Source organism: Alligator sinensis, unplaced genomic scaffold, assembly GCF_000455745.1.
Source record: "Alligator sinensis unplaced genomic scaffold, ASM45574v1 scaffold768_5, whole genome shotgun sequence".
Lineage (NCBI taxonomy): Eukaryota > Metazoa > Chordata > Crocodylia > Alligatoridae > Alligator > Alligator sinensis.
In genome coordinates, this window is record NW_005841991.1 from 947,589 (window position 1) to 966,794 (window position 19,206).

At 42.8% G+C, this 19,206-nt stretch overlaps 1 protein-coding gene across 1 annotated transcript in view; it reads left to right on the forward strand.

The window, feature by feature from the left end:
* Positions 1-9,770: 9,770 nt before the first annotated feature.
* ARG2 (arginase 2) overlaps positions 9,771-19,206 on the forward strand; it is an 11,535-nt gene continuing 2,099 nt past the window's right edge. Inside the window, exons 1-3 of the mRNA XM_025201352.1 lie at positions 9,771-14,300; positions 15,065-15,224; positions 19,121-19,206. The exon at positions 19,121-19,206 is cut by the window's right edge and continues 2 nt beyond it. Of these exons, the coding sequence (XP_025057137.1) occupies positions 14,053-14,300; positions 15,065-15,224; positions 19,121-19,206 (494 nt within the window). The 5' untranslated portion in view covers positions 9,771-14,052. The remainder of the gene's footprint in view (positions 14,301-15,064; positions 15,225-19,120) is intronic.

Genomic DNA, 19,206 nt, shown 5'->3' on the forward strand with positions numbered 1-19,206 from the left:
TTTTTGGATGAAATGAATAGTAAAGAAGCCAGAAGCTGGTATGCATGCAAGATAGGCAGTCAGTGAAGATGTAAATTGAGGAGTCAGTGGGTGAGAGACAGGCTGGGGCAGGGGATCTACCCCTCAATATAAATCACTGAAGATGGGGATTACTATCCCTTCCCTTCTCTCCTAATCTCTATGCTCACTTTTACTAAAATCATAAATGGGGCACCCTGGCAGTCCCATCACAATCTTCTGAGCTTCCTTTTTACCAGATCCTGATCTGCCCCTTGTCTTTCTTCTCTGAGGTACTACTGCAAGAGTTGAAGGGGGCTGCTGCTGCAGCCACTTCATGTGTTGTTTTCTAGCTATCTGGGGAATATTCGTGTTCAGCTGCTCATTTGTGCTCCTACTTAGACACAGGATAGAGCTAAGAGTCGGGGCATCCCTAATTGCACTCAACTTTGGCAGAGACAACGACTAAGTTCTCTAGCAACAGACTTGAACCAGAGAGAACAGAATCTACTAAACTGCACACACGGTTTCAGGAGCCAGCTCAAAACTGGAAGGGTAGACATAAGAGCTAATACACCAGAATCCAGAGTATCCATTCCAGAACAATAGGTAAGGTTAGTCAAGTCCTCTGTCACCAGTAATTTTGGAGGCTGGCTGAGAATTGTGAAAGGCTGTCTGAGTTTGCAAGTCCTTACAAACAACTTGGTGGTATCTGTTTCTCTCTCAGCTATACCCACTCTAACGGCAGTTGGTATCTTGTAGCTCTCCCAGAAAAGTGTGGAAATTGGGGGGGGCACAGCCTCTGGCACACAGCGAAGAAAGGGGGACCCTGGCATGGAAGGAATAGGAGAATATAGAGAGCCTCTGACATGGGGGCAATAGGGGAAATATGTGGCACGTGAAGAAGGGGACATGTAGGACACACGGCCTGTAGCATCAGGGGAAACTGGGAGATGCATAGCACCTCATGTGAAAGGGTGTTATAGGTTGTTCCTGAAACTCGGGTGGAACTTGGGGAATTTGTGCAGGCATGCAAGGAGCTTGGCCTAGAGGGAGGATAAATTTTCACTGTCAATGCTGTCTGTCCATCTGAGGGAAGTACAGAAAAATGAACCATGACATTATCTCATGAGCTTGAATTAGCCTAAGAGGTGTTTCATGGGAGGCTCTAGGAATTAAAGGTCTTTGACCTCTCCAACCAGTTACCAGTTCAGCACAGATCCCAATTGAACTACTTTGCCTAGCCCTTCATAGTGGTTTTCCAGTCCCCTTTCCTAAAAAAAAACAAACTAGTTTCAAATCTTGGAAGCAGGAGGTGGTTTGGGTCTGGATGCTAACTTCCCGTTTGGCTAGACAGATAAGAGGGGACATGTAATACAATACTGGTATGTAAATACTTCCCCTGAGACTCCGTCAATATCAAAATGACTCAGACTTCATAGGAGGAAGAGGTGTGGGTTATATTTATAAGGGTTGGAAATGCGGTGAGCCAGAAGACATTAAAATTTAAGGGCACCTTTTGAGATGAGTGAGTCTGGCTTCTAGTTGACTCTCTTTGGTCATACAGGTGGGCAGAAGATAATTTTAACTGGATGCTGATGTTTCAAGACATAACATTTCTGCTAGATCTCACAAAGGTACAAAAAACCCCCCAGGGAGCAGTGTGGGGATGTAAACCTGATGGAGTGAAATTTCATTGCTGGGAAAGCTCTAGTAAACCATCCAGCAAATCTCCCCTTTGATGCAAATACATTTATCTATAGGAGTGTGTTATTTCTAGGCTCTGGGTGTCTCCTACATTGGAACATGGAGGCAGCATCAAATGCTCAATATGATTAAAAGTAGGGTGAACACTTTCCTCTTCTGTGGGTCCACCTTCATTTCAGATCTGATCACACAATCTCCCATGTTACACACCCAGGTGCCCTACTTTCACATCACACAGAACAGTATCTTCTTGTTAGTGAAGATTTTCTCTGCTTAGCTTGGTGGATTAAATCTGTTAAAATAGGTGTCCTTAACCACTGGTCACAATGGCTCATGCATTTGCGCTTGAATTCTGTCCTTTTGCTGATAGACAAAGAACTGACTAAGGTGTAGGCATGCAAGTATAAATCAGAAAACTCCTGTTTTATAAGCTATTATGTTCTCTTATTGTAAACTGCCCTGAGCCTTTAGGAAGGGCAGCCTATAAATACCTAAATAGATTAGCGGTGCCCCACAGCGGCATGTCTGTTACCAAAAAGCTACATGGATCTATTATTTCTGTAGACTCCCTATCTAGTTGGAGGATGGTTACATCCACCCTGCTTTGTATAGGGGACAGTGATTGTGTAAGGATCCCTTTAAACAATTTCTATAAGCATTCCTTTGTTTTGACTTCCTGTTCCCCAAACCTCTCCTGGTCTTGCCTCTGTCTGATTCATTAGGCATCATTACAATAGAGTAAGGAAGGTCTCTTAAATAAGTTGGCTTATTGCTCATGCAAGAACAAAGAAGATATGCAATGATGTGGTCAAGGTGGGACTTGAATTTCCGGGTTGCGTGAACAATGTGTCACCATGGTTTTAGAAACTTTGGGGTGAGGTTGGCTGATAATTAGACGCTCATTTGATACCATCCTTTATATCCAAACCAAGAAGGCAGTGTCCAAAAGTCATTCTTACTTGTCTCTTTTCCCCACCATCTCCCACCCCAGTTTCTTATGCCTGTATCCCCACTTAGTTTCCAGCAGGCTAGTACATATGAAACAGTAAAATGCCTCTATGGTTTATTGCTGTGTCAAGAGACCGATTCAGAGATCCTGGTTTTCTCTGATTTAAAAAAAAAAAAAAAAATCCAAAATTTTCTAATTTAACCCCCCCTCCACATTTTTCCATAATTCAAATGAAATGCCACTAGTGTGTGTGTGTACACGCATGCATATAAGTGGCATTTCATTTGAATTATGGAAAAATGTGGATGGGGTGGGGGGTTATTAAGAAAATGTTGGATTTTTTTTTATTTTGTTTTAAATTTTAAATCGGAGAAAACCAGGATCCCTGCTGATCAGGAAGGCTGAACTCCTGGCCTATAAAGCAGCAGTTTCTGACCCATGTGTTGGCAAGGTGAAGTAGGCGACTCGCCCTGCTGCTGCCAGTACAGTGCACATTTTCTTTTTTAGTGGAGAATCTCTGTATTGAGGACTAGCTGGCCATCCACTTTCACCAGAAATAATTTTCCTCTACAGCCTTGTCTACGTTAGGCTGGTTCTGTCCCTAGAAGTTCTGGTATGAGGTAAGAGATGCCACAGGAAAGCTAGCTAATATCACTATTTGTAATACAATTTGTTAAGCTGGCCTTTATTTGTGGAGCAGGCTGGAAATATCAGCGGATTTGAGCAGAGGCACCAAGGAAAGCAGCCATGGTGGACTGACTTATGCCATTTTTTATTTATCATGCTGATTTTTAATCGTAATTTAAATCAGCCAACAGAAAACCATGATTTAGCCTCTTTTAATTTTCTTTTGCAGTTGTACTTGTCTTAAAAAAAATATATTGGTCCTTGTTAGTTGGTAACAATTGAAACATGCTGACTTCCCGCTTTTGTTATTTCTGCTATAGAAGACACACACAATACTTATGCACATTTACTTTAGCACTTATGTAGACGTGTTCCTCTATGCCCTTTATCACAAACAAATGAGTCCACCCATGCCATTCTTCCTCCCCCAGATCTTGGTGGGGTGGGGGGGAGAAGAGAACAAGCTGGGTTTTTACTCTGAAACAGGAAGAGAACTAGGAATTGAGTTAGAAGGGTAAAAGTGTCACCCTGAAGGCAACTCATTACCACAGGCAGCAGCAGTATGTTTCAGGTAGACGTGGTCTAACCCTGTCAGAAAAGTCATGTTGCCAATCTGGAAAGTAGTGCCTGTAGCTGCCATATTGGAATCCAAGATGACTGCTATAAATTCACGTTTTGGTCAATATTTCAGCTCCTAGTAGGGTTAGAAAATTAATTCCAATGATGAAATCAACATTGTATGAACTGAGGAGATCAATCGTAACATTTCCATCATGGTAGCCGTCTATGATTCCAAGATGGCTGCCACAAATTCAGTGTTGTTCATTATTAGATACCCAAAGAGACTTGTCCTTATTGCCCTCAAGCAAACAGTACAATGGAGCTGATGGCATCACTGAGCCCAGCGAAGCATGGGAGGTACAACTCAGAATCTACAAGATGCATCATATGTCTTGAAGTAGGTTCACAGTCAACCATTAGCCAAAGTACAACTGCTGGAATTCTACAAAGAAACAAGTCACTCGTTCTACTTAGGACAGTTGTTGAATTCAACACTTGTCATGGCAGTATTCTTGAGAGACTCATGTTGTGTTGATCCTGTGCTGCAACATTCCAGCAGCCTCAATTGGCACTGTTCTTGCTACAGTTCTTTTACACACAAAACACATACTGAGAGACTGTTAAGTCACACAAGGTAGATGAAAGGGAAACCCTACCAACAACATGCACTAGGACATCAAACAGATCATCTACTCCAGCAGTTCTCTGGAGGATGTGCATATTCTGGCAGAAATGTTCTAATAACATTCATTTGCGTGCGGTGACCCCGTTAATGATCCTTTTGCAGGTTCACCTACGGAAACCTTGTTACAACTCTTGCTTCCTCTAGACAGTCCTGAATTGGGTCTGAGGTTGGACCTAGAGAGTGGTAGTCAACAGAAGTGAATCATCATGGCGCTCCGTGACCAGTGGTGTCCCACAAGGCTCCATCCTTGGACCTGTACTCTGTAATGTCTTTATTAATGATGTGGATGCTGGTGTCCGAAGTGGACTAGCCAAGTTCACCGATGACACCAAACTTACCCTACCCAAAGATAGGCTAGTGATCCAGGCTGACCTTGATAAGCTTAGAAAGTGGATGGATAAAAACCTGATGACATTCAAAACAGAAAAATGTAAGGCACTCCACCTTGGGCTGGGGTGGGGGGAAACCCGCATCACACTTCTAGGCTCGGCAGTGCTATGCTTGCTAGCACCATGGCTGACATGGGCTGGGGGAGTCATGATTGACCACAAGATGAACATGAGCCACCAATGTGATGTTGCAGCTGGTAAAACAAACAGAACTCTGGCTTGCATCCAGAGATGCTTCTTCTCAAGAAAATCGCAGGATGTTATCCTCCCACTTTACTTGGCCTTGGTGAAGCTGCAGCTGGAGTACTACATCCAATTTTGGGCTTCACAGTTCAAGAAGGATGTGGAGAAGCTTGAGAGAGTCCAGAGGAGAGCCATATACATGATCAGAGGGCAAGAGAACAGGCCTCATGAAGAGAGGCTGAGAGCCATGGGACACTTCAGCCTGGAAAAGTGCGGACTCATGGATGAACTGGTGGCAGCCTGTAAGTATATAAGGGGTGTGCATCAGGATCTGGGGGAACAGCTGTTCACCAGAGTGCCCCAAGGGATGACAAGATCCAATGGTCACAAACTCTTCCACGACCATTTGAGGCTGGACATAAGGAAAAACTTCTTTACTGTCCAAGCCCACAAGGCCTGGAATAGACTCCCTCCAGAGGTGGTGCAAGCACCTACTCTGAACACTCTTAAGAAACATTTGGACGCTTATCTTGCTGGGAACTGTTGACCCTAGCTGACTTCCTGCCCCTGGGGCAGGGGGCTGGACTCATTAATCTTCTGAGGTCCCTTCTAGCCCTAATGTCTATGAAGAAGAGCCTGAGTTGAGTGTTGTCATTTGAATTGGCCAATGCAATACACAAACCGGCAGAGAAGAATGAAGTATTGCGTTGCTGAATTGGTGTCGAAGATTTAATAGCTGCTGAGGCACGTTACCATCCTGAATGCAGGCAGGAAGAACAATGGAAGCAAGAAGTCTCTTGTTCCCATTCGCACATGGAGTTTGCATAAGAAGGTATTTTTCTTTCTCCTGAAGCAAGAGCATAGCCTCAAGTGATTGACGAACTAGATGCCGGTTTTCCACAGAAATATGTGTACAGTCTGAAAGGTATACTCGAAAGGTATTGCAATTTAGTAGAAGATGAAGGTGGTGTGAAGATCTTCTGACCACACTGAAGTAAATGCAGCAAGAACTTCAGTCTTACTACAAGACAGCCGTTCAGTTTCAACACCAACTTATCTTCCAAACTGTGACAACTGGTAAAGCTGTACAAGGGATACAGCAACTTGAATGAAGAACAAACCCAAAATTGTGTTCCTGATAGGCCTTTACACATTGATCTGTTTGATTTTTGGAAGATGACAGTGATAACTTAGATTGCTGAAAGCTGTGCGCAAGATAAGAATCTAGATGACAATGTACTGAATATATGTCAGGATTTGGTTTACCTGCAATTAAAGGGCAAAAAGCTAATGCCAAAACATGTTGAGTTAAACTTGCTGATGCATCATGTAACTAGATCTAAGAAGCTGGTATAAAGTCTCCACAATGCTGGATGCAGCATACTGTATAGCACAGTTCGTTGCGTTAAGACCACCATTCCTGAGAAACTTAAAGAAATTGCGGGAAAATTGAGTTGTTTTCTTACGGAATCTAATTCCCAGTCATTTTGTTCAGTTTTCACTGGACAACATCAACATCTTGGAGACAGCAAATAGAAAACAAACATTTAATGCAACACAAATTTGTAGCATTTAAAAGAGGACCATCAAAACCAATTGAGACTGAAGAAAGCACCAATGTAATAAGGAAAAGAACCTTGAAAGAAGTACCACCTGAATTTAACAAATTGTTCTGGCGATGATGATCTATAATGAGTCATTGAAACCACCTGTCCATTGTATGGGTAGTTGCACAAATGAAAAGCTCAACAACACAGCTGTTTAACAGATGTCAGCAAAGCTACCATGAATACTGGGTAGAATATCAACCAACAACCAGGAGAACGTTGCCGTACCAGTATGGAGAGCGTTTAACCAGTTTCTTTCTGATGGTGGTATCATCAATTGTTGGATTTTTGTTTCACATGGCCTGCACCACCATCTGAGTACAACACCATTTGGACTGTCCATGCAGTGTAAAACAATTACTGGATGCCTGGGACAACAGCACACAGTCATAACATTTGATCGGGCATTGTATTGCAAAACCTGCATGGGCTCGATCAAAAGAGACTGAAGGAGTAATCATTCAGCTGCAAGGCTTCCATATCATTGTCATTTACCTAACAGCAATTGATCAGCATTTCACTGCTTTATGACTTGAAGGTGGTTGGACAGGAGGTAGATTATTTCCAGAAAACACTGCCACCAACATAATGAAAGGAAAATTGTACAACCGTGCTATAAAAGCACACAAAATAACATTTGAAGCAATATGGTATATTCTGATGAACAAATTAATTGTATGGTTGTCCAGTTCAAGCAAAGGATTAGATTATGATACCATTAACTGCCTTTCCAGTAGCATAGCTGTTGCATTCAGAAACGATGACTGCAAAGCGAGAAGGAATGAGGTCAACAATTGTCACTTTACTTCAAGAATTTGTGGAAGAACACTTGCATCAAGGTATGTTCAAATACTGAATGAACCTTTTGGAAACAGTCAATACTCTCATGCTTAATCACAGCTGAACATGAAGGAAACTGGCATGAACGTGGCATGTGCCTTTGAACAAATGCTTCCGCTTACAGCTGTGCATGATCATACCAGTTATACAAGATGGGTTCCAGTATATCTGGAATGTATGAAGGATTTAGCAGTTTTTGCTCCTACAGTGCAAAGGAAGGAGGATTAGGGGTCAAGACAACTAATCTCCCATTTTGTAAACATTTCAACCAACCAGGAAATAGAGCACATTAACAAGGTTTGCAAAACTGCTGATGGCATAGTTAACCTAACACACAGCACAGGATCAACACAACATGATGTCTATCAAGAATACTGCCATAACAGGTGTTGAATTCAGCAAATGTTCTACATTGAACAAATGCCTCGTTTCTTCTACTTTGGCTAACCATTGACTGCGAACCTACTTTGAGACCATGATACATCTTGTAGATTCTCCGTGCCTTGCTGGGTGCCATGATGCTGTCGGCTCTATTGTCACATTTGCTTAAGGGAGATAAATCTCTCTGGGTATCTAATAATGAGCAAAACTGTAAATTTGTGGCAGCCATCTTGGAATCCAACATGACTGCCATGTTGAAAATGTTATGATTGATCTCCTCAGTTCATACAATGTTGGTTTTGTCATTAATTACTTTTCTAACCCTACTGGGGGCTGAAATATTGACCAAAATGTGAATTCACAGCAGCCAACTTGGTTCCCAACGTGGTGGCTACATGCACTACTTTCAAGATTGGCAACATGACTTTTCTGACATAGGTAAACCACCTCTACATGAAATGCCGCTTGTGGCAATGAGTTGCCTCCAGCAGCAAAATCTAGAGACCTTATTGGTCAATTTATACCAAGAGTGAGCAAGATATGGCCCACCAAGAGATTTTTATCCAGCCTGCCTGGCCCAAGTGTGGGGGGGCAGCCTGGGCTGTGGCATGTGTGGCCAGTCCCACCATCCCCAGGCATACAGCGGGGCTGGGTTGGCACAGCTGCAAAATTTGCTTCCTGGCAGCAGTGGCTCCTGGCTGCCACCGTTAGTGTCATTGCCACTGCTGCCAGGCCTAGCCCTGCTGCCTGAGCACCCTGGCCTGTTCGCTCTGCACCCACGCTGCTTCCCACCTGACCACGGCCCCATCCCATCTACCTGGGTGAGTGTACCCTGCCCACACGGGTCCTGGGCTGGCCTCCATGGAGACCCCAGGATCACCAGGTGGTGACAGTGTGGGATCAGGCCCTGAGACAGAGCCACTTAGGGAGTTTTGGTGAGCTGTTGTGAAGGGGGAGACGGAGGGGTTACTGACCTAGCCTGTCACCAAAGCTCCCTAAGTGGCCCTCCAACCCAAATAATTGCCCACCCCTGATTTATACCCTACTAAGTCCACTACTAGGGACTTTGCTTCTGTTTTGACAAAGAATGTTATCAAATAGGTAAAGTAGGCAGCATGTTTTCTTTCTGCTCCAATCTGTTTTGAACCACAAAGGCAGTGTACAGGATTCTTCTTTTCATTCCATTCAAATTTCACGTTTCTTAATAACTAACGAAGTGTTGGAGGTGCAGCCTAAACGCTGCAGGAGGGAACGTTTTTTCATAAGAATACAAACTATCTATTGGTGTGAAAATATTTTCATAATCATTTTATTTGGGCTTTTATTTTTTTAAAGCTTTAGCCAAATTCATTTAACATCCTTTTTAATCTTTCACCATAGATTAACTAATCCAGCCCCTGCTATCTTTTGTTATGCTTTCCTGAGATTTCCCTCTTACTCATTTTGTTATACAGAGGTACCCAGTTATCTCTTGTCTTGGTAGGGGGTGATGGTATCCAAATGTGAAAACAGAAATCGGGTTTATCCTGGGTTTTGATGAGCATCAAAACTGGCTCAGGACAATTGTGCATGCATGTACGCATGCAGGTTGAATGGCAATTAACTTAAGTCATGATTGTAAAGGGAGAAGAGGGAATGATATCTTGGATACCTCGTACTGGTTTAGAGTGGGACAGTGGGCTCGTATAGCTGTAGGATCCCGGGATAAAAGGCTTTGTCCCCAGAGAAAGTCTGATTTTAGCCTAAGAAGCAGCTTTAGCCCAATAGCAAGTGGGTAGAAGTGTTGAGGATAAAAGGTATCCAGGTTGTAGTCGTATTGGTCTAAAGAAAAAAGCAATCGGGACTCATAGTAGAGGTGATATCTTTTATTAGAGCAACAAGATTTTTCAAAAAAAATTCTTTAATTGCAAGCGTTTGGGCACAAACGCCCATCATCAGGCATTGGAGAAAAGATTGTAAAAGTTCTCCTGAGTAGAATGGGATGAATGGGAATTATTTCTTCATCTGTGGGCTCAGAATCCCTTTTAGATGTAGCATTGACAAATAAGACTGTAGTCCTAATTTTCATGCAAACCAGAAAAATTCACTTAAATTGTCAACCATTGAGTCCTTAACAAGCTGTGTCTTCCTTTCATTCGTTGTTTAAACTGCTGCTTACTGCTTGGGTCACAAACATAATGAATTTTCCATTCACACCCATGTTTTCCAAAAATGCTTCTTCCCTGCATGAATAAAAGCAGTTTGGCACAACTGCCAGTCTATATTCAGGAACAGCAGAGAATGCTGTAGTTCAGGATGGAGGGGCAGTGACAGAACTGCTTGGGTGCTGCTGATGCATACATGGAAGCTGACTTGCAACTGCCCACCTGTCTCTTGGCACCATTTTTTCTTTTTAGAACAGTCTAGCCACTCATTTAAAATTTTTTTTTTTAAAAATTATTTTAAGACTGATAACAGCAAGGCAAGTAGATTCTACTAATCTAAAAAAGAAGGTTCAAGGAAGGTAGAAGAGCAAAAAGGAAATCTCCTAAGATGCTGACTGTGGGACAGCAGAGGGATGTGTGCGTGCTGTTGAATTGTCTTGTGCACACACTTGCATGCAAATCTTATACACTAGGTATAAGATATGGCTGCTGTTCTTAACCGTAGAAAACATTAATTCAAATGGAGATATAGGAAACAGAAGCATAGACGTGGCTTTTTACAGTGATGTCACACGAGATTTTGCTCTGTCCCTGGATCTTTCGTATACTTTTGTGTATGTCCTTGGGCAAGCTAATTAACTACACTGTACCTCAGTTTTCCACATCTTTTGCTCTAATAACAATTAACAGAGGCTTGTAATACTAAGACATGTTAAGTGCTTTGGAATTCTTGGGAGAAAATGTTGGAGTAGGGCTATGTTACTGGAATAGCAGTATGATTTTAAGGGTGGGTGAGGTTTTTTGCTTGGTTGTTTTTCTCTTTCAACTTGGAGCTACTACATTTTAGCATCCTTCATTTAAAGTGTTTCAAATGCCTTTCTGTGAGGGATAGAGGGGAAACAATTCTCTCTCGAGGTGCTGCTAACCTTATGTGCTTGTTTAACAGTCAAATTACGTTTTGTTCTGTTTTGTTGTTGTTGTTTTTTAAGACTAGTCTGGATGAATCACTGGTATAGTCAAGCATGGAAGTTTCCATGTTCCTAAACTGGATGACAAAATGTAGCTGTAAGTCTTGGTTTTAGAAATTCTAAAAATCAATTAAAATGTTATCCTGAAATGGTTCAATACACTGGTAAGTGTCATTGATAAACAAATGACGTTGTGTTTATCGGACTGCAGTCCAAACATTGCATCATTGTTCTAGTGTGGCACTTGGCACCTTTTTCAGGCAGCAAGCCAGAATGACCCAACTTGGGCACACGGCAAGCCAACGCTGGAAAGTCTCCTGCCATCAAACACTGCTGAAGTGCACCCCTCACCCCCAGCCATAGGTTGCTGACCCCTGTTCTAGTGTGTAAGGGCTTGATGGAGAAATTGATTGGAAAAATGACAAATGCAAGTAAACTAGACATTAATGAAATGAAAGCATCCATAAATTCTTGTTCAGCCTGCCACGTAGCAGGCAGAGAAGTGAATAGAAGCTAGAACTACATGTTCAACTCCATTCTAACTGTGGCCCCTGGCTGATTGGTCAGGCCAGCCAGCCACCTGGCCCTAGTGAGTATATTTATAAATACATATTTCATATCCCACACTGTTTACTATCAAGTATCAACACATTCCTCCTTGCTGTTCTTTGTGCTAATATGCAGATTTTTTTTAACTCATCATAGGTTCCTTGTCTGTAAAGCGCATGCACACAACTCTAGTCTTTCAAGGGGGATGTGTAGTAGTCATTTAATACTCTAGAGAAAGGAGTAAGTCCTAACGGTTCTAGGCTAGGATGAGAGCCTGCAGTTGCCTGTTCCTGTGGGGGTGGCGGTGGTGATTGCTGAGAATATGCAGGATGTCCAAGAAAGCTTGAGCTGGGCTCTGCAGCTATAGGAAGCATTTGGTGTGGGTAAGAGCCACACTCCCCCAGGAGAGGAAACCCAGGCAGCTGACCTATCCCTCTTTGGCCATTTACTGTGGCTTTTTTTCTGCCTTTAATGCTGGAGAGTGATTAAAGCACTTGTCTATATACAAATACCATAAAGAGAGGAGACATCACACAAACCAGGGCAATTGGTGAGACACCTTTAGAGTCCTGGTGACCACAAGAGCTTCTCAGATATAGCAGCTCCTATCTTGGTGTTTACAAAGGCATGTACCATCCAGCTTTTTCACAAATTATCTTGTGTAGGCTTATGGATTTGATGGTGATTGCAGTAAGTAACCTCTAGTAGTTAAAAACGGATGCTAATTACCCCAAATCCCTTTGTGGGTTTTTTTTTGTTTGTTTGATTTTTTTAAATAAGGTTATGTCCATAAAAAATAGCAGGATATGGGGAGGTAACTCTTTCTGAAGTCCAACCCCTTACCCATTAGCTTGCTTTCAGGATAGCTCTGAACTTTTAAAACCACCTTTGTCAAAATCCTGTATGGGAGGGTAGTCCCTTATTTTACACTACTGAAATTACCTTAGGGCTGTATTTTTAGAACTGTGTAATAGAAAAAAACATACTGATTATGAAAATATCAGGATATGATCAACTGTAGGAATCCCATCTCTTTACCCCTCCCTCTTGTCTTCAAGAGGAGGTTAGATAAGCATCTAGCTGGGGTCATCTAGACCCAGCCCTCTTTCCTGCCTATGCAGGGGGTTGGACTTGATGATCTATTGAGGTCCCTTCCGACCCTAGCATCTATGAATAAGAAGAGGGGCAGCCTTGTGCTCCGCTTCTCTGTACAGGAGGGATGAAGCCACCTTTCTGTATCATGATCTCTAAGCTACTGCAAGTCACTTGCGGGCACCTGCCCATATGAGCTTGATCTCTGTTAAACACTGTGACAGATGAAAGGAACTTGGAAAATTTCAATTATTCAGAGAGTATCTGCCCAGGATACTTGATACTTGCTGCATGCCTGCCTTCCTGTATTTTTTTGTCTTGCTTCCACTAGTGTTTTTCCAGTCCTTTTCACCTATTCTCATCATCCCTTTTTAAGGAAGACTAAAAGAGAAGGATGTGTATATGTGTGGAGAGGCTTTTCAGGAAAATCTAACAAGAAACTGGAGACCTAGCAACCCCTGCCATTTGCTGAGTAGATCTGAGACTCCTTCAGCATTTTTTTGCTGATGTGGTCAGCTATGTCCCAGAGGGATGGGGGGAGCACCCTTGAGGTGATTGTGTTGCAGAGCTGGGTAAAGTGCTTGGCTCGGGCCAAAGCTGTCTTCATGTTTCAGAGCTCTCTCTCTTTCATGGCCAAACCAATGCTGTGTTTGAACTAACTCATGGGCAAACCTGTCCAAGGAAGACAGCAGCCTGACAATCTGTAGTGGGCTAAAGAGCATAAACCACAGGGGAGACTATTTTGCAACTCTTGTGAAATGGAGGTGTATCTGTTCTCAAAACTGGTATCTGCCAATATGTTATCTTCTCTTTCTCAGGCCTCAAACAACCTGAGCCTGATTGATATAGCCTATAGATTATGTTCCCCTAGCAAGCTGGAAATTAGGCAGCATCACAGAATCTAAAGTAAAACAATTTCTCTTTGCTTTCACGAAGGCAAATGAATAGTGTCTTTTACCAGACTGTTCGTACATCCTGCTTGTAGGTGGCTGGAAAAAGCCGTAAGAACAGCTGCCTTTATGATGGCTTTGGTACTTTTGATCTTAGCCAGGATCTGGCAGCGGTACAAAAATGACTAGGTTGATAAGAGAGCATATGTGGATTAATTCCATGTCAAATTTGGGAAATTTGCATTTCCTTATTTTCCCCCTTCCCTTTCCAGATAAGTTTTTACTGGTTCATCTATTTATATCTGTAAATGTGGGAAGGGGGATATTACCCTGAGCTCTATAACCTTTGAAGCTATGAGATGTTTCAAGGGTAGCCACTTACATGCTCTTGAGAACCAATTAATTCACTTTAGTCATTCAGTCTACATCACACATCCATATTGTTTATTTACCCAGTTAAACTTGGAGAGGACTGTATTTTGAATGCCTGTTTGGGTACTTGAATCCAAGATGAGCTCCCCATCCCTTTGTTTTTTTGCTCTCTTTTTTTCAGGCTGCCGAGTATATGATTTTGGAGATCTGAATTTTACTCAGGTGCCTAATGATGAGCTGTACAACAACCTGGTAAAATACCCACGGTCTGTGGGATTAGCCAGCCAAGTGCTGGCTGATGCTGTAAGTGGAGCAGTGGCTGCTGGGCATAGCTGTGTAACCATAGGAGGTGACCACAGGTGAGCTGAGATGCATTCAGTGTCATTGATCTGTCTTAATCTTCAGATTAACCCTGCTTTCTGGCAAGGGCACTGTCTTTTTAGTAGTGTAAATCAAAATAGAGAATTAAACGGGGGTAGAAAGAAGGTGGCTCCTTCATTACTGAAGTGCCACAGGGCTTGGATCAGGCAACTTTACTTGAAAGTGAATAGAAATAACTGAAAGCCTGTATCCAAGTTCTTCAAGCAATCACATCAGTGAATCTCTGCCACTCCTAGTCCTTGCAGTGCTGAAAATCTTATCTTCCCCCTCTGTAGCACTTATCATGTGGTGAAATAGCATTTTTAACCCTGTGAGAACCAAGGTACTGAAGGGGGCAACAAAAAGATAATCTTGGAGAGTTACAGAAGTGACTGATTGCACATTTCAGAAGAATTTGGCAATGGTAAAAACAATGAAGCTGCCCTTTTAGCGTAAATGTACATGGTCAGGCAACATGCGACCTACTGCCTTTTTACATACTTAAAAATAAATTTGAGGGCTTGTCCCTTGTGCCACTAAGCTATCTCCCAGTACCAGTTTACTTCTCATTCCTTAAAATCTTTCAGAAATGCTTGTCTCAGTGGTAATGGTGGGTCTCATTGAGGCATCCTCACCACAAACAGCTTTATATAAAACAAGGCAACCTTGCTGGCTGCCCTGAGTTACAGTCACTCTGAATGTGTTCACGAGGGGATGTATGTTTTCCCAACCTGAGTAAAGATTTGCTCTGTGTCTTCTCCAGCTTGGCGCTTGGTGCCATTAGTGGCCATACACGACAGTGCCCACACCTCTGTGTGATCTGGGTGGACGCACATGCTGATGTCAATACCCCACTCACAACCCAGTCTGGAAACCTCCATGGACAACCAGTCTCATTTCTCTTGCGAGAGCTCCAGGATAAAGTAAGTGGCTCTGACTTTTTACACGTACGATGACGTAACTGCACAGCACTGTTCATTTTCAAGTCTGATGAAAGGGGCAGACTCTCATCCCCTCCCCGCCCTTTATTTCCCAATGAGATGATGTGCTGGCAGCATAATCTAATCCCTCCCATAATGCACTTTGCTCTTCTCCTGGTAGGCTTTCCCTCCAGGGCAGAGGTAGTCCCTTGTTTAAATCTTGGTTTCTGAGGCTCTTGTTAAGGGGTGGTGTCCTAAATATAGCTATTTGGGATATAGAGAAGCTTCATGTCTCATTAGTTCACCCTGGGCAATCCTAGGTCAGCACTTAATGGATGAGCAGGGGCTTCTAGCCAGCAGCTAGACACTGGCTCCTAGTATTTTTCCAGCCAAAAGACGGTCACAGTATGCGAGCAACAATTTTGTCACGCGAGCCAAAACGGGAGTCTGGAAGAGCTGTTCTGAGCATCCTCAGCTGGTAGCTGCTCCCTTCATAGTTTACGTATTTCTTACTCCCTGTTTTTTGACAACTTTGAGGCCTGTCAGGGGCAGGTCCTGCATAGTTTCTCCTGACTGGCTACACTGTTACAATTCAGGATTGCTGGAGCCTGCTTGGTTTAAAAAAAAAAAAAAAAAAAAAAAAAAAAAAAAAAAAAAAAAGTCTGCCAAAAGATAACCTCTGCCTTTTTTAAAGGGGTCAATTTAACAAGAGCTTTTGACCTGTACACAGCTGCTATCAGAGACTAAATATTAGGATGACCTAAGGCCTTTATAACTGATCTGCTTCAGCTGTAGTCCAGAACCTCTATAACAACATGTGGTTGGACATGCCACATACCCAGTGCAGTCTGTTATGAAGGTTGACCTTCCATGCCAGAGGTTATGTCTCATGCTGGAGGTTATGCCTGAGGTTTAAGGAAGGATACTAATATTCCTTGCAACATATCTTGCATCAGAAGGGAAGGAAATTATGCCAAGACATCCTGAGAGGATGGACATGGGCATCAGTGAGGGCCTCTGGTAGTTGAAATCCTTTGTTTTGGGCATACTAGCGTTAAACACACACCCAAACTCCTACCCACAGAAGAGATGCCTCAAAGCTCTCAGAGGGTCATCTCTACTCCATGGAGGACACAAGAAGGAGAACACTGAGGAAAGGACACATTTGACCAGGGGCCAACAGCTGCCTAGGTGGGAAAGGAACAGGTCAAGTGAGTCTTTCAGAGCTGGAGAAAAAGAAAAGTAAATCTCAAATTGCTTTTTCCTATAGGAAAGAAAAGGTCTACAGTTTGTTTAATAGAAAATTAGGGTTGGAAGGAACCTTAGGAGGTCATCTAGTCCAACCTGAGCAGGACCATCCCCAACTCGGTCATTCCAGCCAGGGCTTTGTTGAGCTGGGCCTTAAAAGCCTGCAGGGATGGAGATTCTGCCACCTCTCTAGGTAACCTTCCCTCCCAAACACTTTGTCTTTTGACTAACTGGACTTTTCCTGTGTGAGGGACAAAAGAGCAAGGTTCTGAAAGCTGTTGAAAGGATAATACTGGTGATGGCCCTCTGGGGTCAGTAAGTAAGAAAGATGTAAGAACAACCTAAATTTAGGTAATGTGAAACGGAGGAAGCAGAAAAGGGTTTAGACAGGGACCAGTCTAGCCCTGCACTGCCCCATGAGAAGCTCAGGCTAGCCTTGAAAGATGTGCTCTCCCTCCACCTGCAAGTGCGCATAGTGACAAGTAGCAATACCAATTGTTTCACACTTCAGGAGCTTATCACACATTAGCTGGCCTGATTTGCAAGAGCTCTGCATCTTTGTTCTGCTCCACTGGACCACAGTATGATTTCCCACTGGGGCAAGAAATGTCATCATTTGTCATCAACTGCTAACACTTATCACTGATTAATCAGTAGTACTACTTTAACTTCACTCTGGCTGACTTGGCTGTACATATGAACTACCAAAGGAAGGATTATATATGAACAGGTCTTTTACTTACCCCAGTTGAACAGACCAGCTGTGCTGATGCTTGGATGGTAGCTTATTCTTCCTCCTTCCAGATGATTCTAAAAGGTGTTTTAAAGTTTCCGTCTGGTCATATCTTGCTCTCAGAAGTCTGATGCATATTCTATAGTTTATACTCTATTGCATACTGCAGCCTTCTCCAACAAACTAATCCCTTTTCCCTTCAAAAGGGTAGGGTACTGGATGGTCCTACAAGTTGTCTTACTCAAGGTTACAACTGCAATATAGGAGTTCCCACCTTCCAACTCTGTGCTCACTCCAGTAGGCACACTTCTAGTACCATTGATGATGATGATAACTTGGGCTTAGCTATGGCTCTGACCCTTAACTCAGCCTTTCTGTATGCACCCTTTCTAAGTAAAAGGCCTGCATCTGTACTTCTGTCAGGGTAGAAGGCTGCAATCCACTTTTGCTTACTCACCTCACATCCTCAGCTGCTATGGCTGGGCTTTGGCTCCTGTTGTACCTGTCAGAAGTCTGATCAGGATGCACGCACAGCAAGAGAGAACAGTCTTTTCTTTTAGTCACGGGGACATAAGGTGGAAAAGGCTTAAATAGGAGCTATGCATATATAGTATCTTACCTAACCTTGCAAATTTTAAGACCTGCCCTGCTCCCTTCCATCTCCACTGCCACTTCTGTAATCCAGATAAATAAGATATCCCTAGCTTGCCTGTAGGGACAAGCAGTTCAGCGCTACTGTGTTTGCCCATCCATCCTTATAGACATCAGTTACTCATGCTGAGTCACTTGTAGAATTAAGCACCATCTGTCTCATCACCAAGATGCCTTGTACAAATGTGGCAGATGAGGAGTAGCTGTTTTCTGGACTCCTGCTATTCCTTGGGCCAGCTATTTGCATGAATCTGAAGATACTTTGCATGCCTCACCAAAGATGCTAGAAAGACACTGCAGTTTGTCTAAAGCACTGATCATTGTTTTTGGATCAGAATAAAGTCAACTCTCAGTATTTCAGACAAGCAACTTTATTAAATTCATTGAAAAAGGTGTGTGCAAGCCAGAAGCCACTGTTTAAGAGACCACTGACCTAGGCTGTTTCCCTTCTTGTACAAAAGGGGATATTTATAGTGATATATATCCCCTTTATAGTGAGATATATATATCACTATTTAAAGTGATATCTATAAATATCACTTCCAGTTACAAAACTGGCCCAGGTGAATAAAGTACCAGACACTTTCAACCCATACAATGGCATCACCTACCTCTGCTCACAAACTTGCCAGTCTCACCCTTACCCCAGGGCACTTTTGACTGCTGCTCCTCAGTTAATTGAAGGCTTTGGTTAGAACTTACATAAGTGCTTTATCACTAGATTTGACCCTGGCAGCTAGTCTATTGTACCTTAATGCCATTGCTTTACTCCTTCATGGTGGTCTGACTTGTAGTTAACCACTTAATATACAGTAAATCCTGTTTCCAAGGACATTTCATAGCATATCATGTCCCATCTGATTAATTTTTAAAGCTCTGTGTATAGGAGGCAGACACTGTGGCTTTCTTGTGGTTCTCATCCATATATTTAAAGTGTCTTAAAGATTTTGCTAGAAGTATATCCACCTGTGAAATGGACACAGCTGACACAGAAGGGTTAAGTAACTTGCTCAGTTGTGTAGTGAATTACTGATAAACCTGTCCTTGCTTCTAGTCCCGTACCCACTCTCCAAAGTATTATGCAATCATCAGCAGTTAGTACCAAGCATTTGATTTTCAAATAAACACTTTGCTTTGGAAAGATTTTAGTCTGAATAAGTGAGATGCAAAGCACTTCACAGTGAACTTTTGGGGAATATTAAGCATCAGGCTTGTCAAACACCCAACAGTCAAATTATAAAGCTGTGTATCCACCTTCTGCTTGCAGATGCCACAGCTTCCTGGGTTTTCCTGGCTAAAGCCTTGCCTCTCAGCACCTGATATTGTATACATAGGTCTGAGGGATGTGGATCC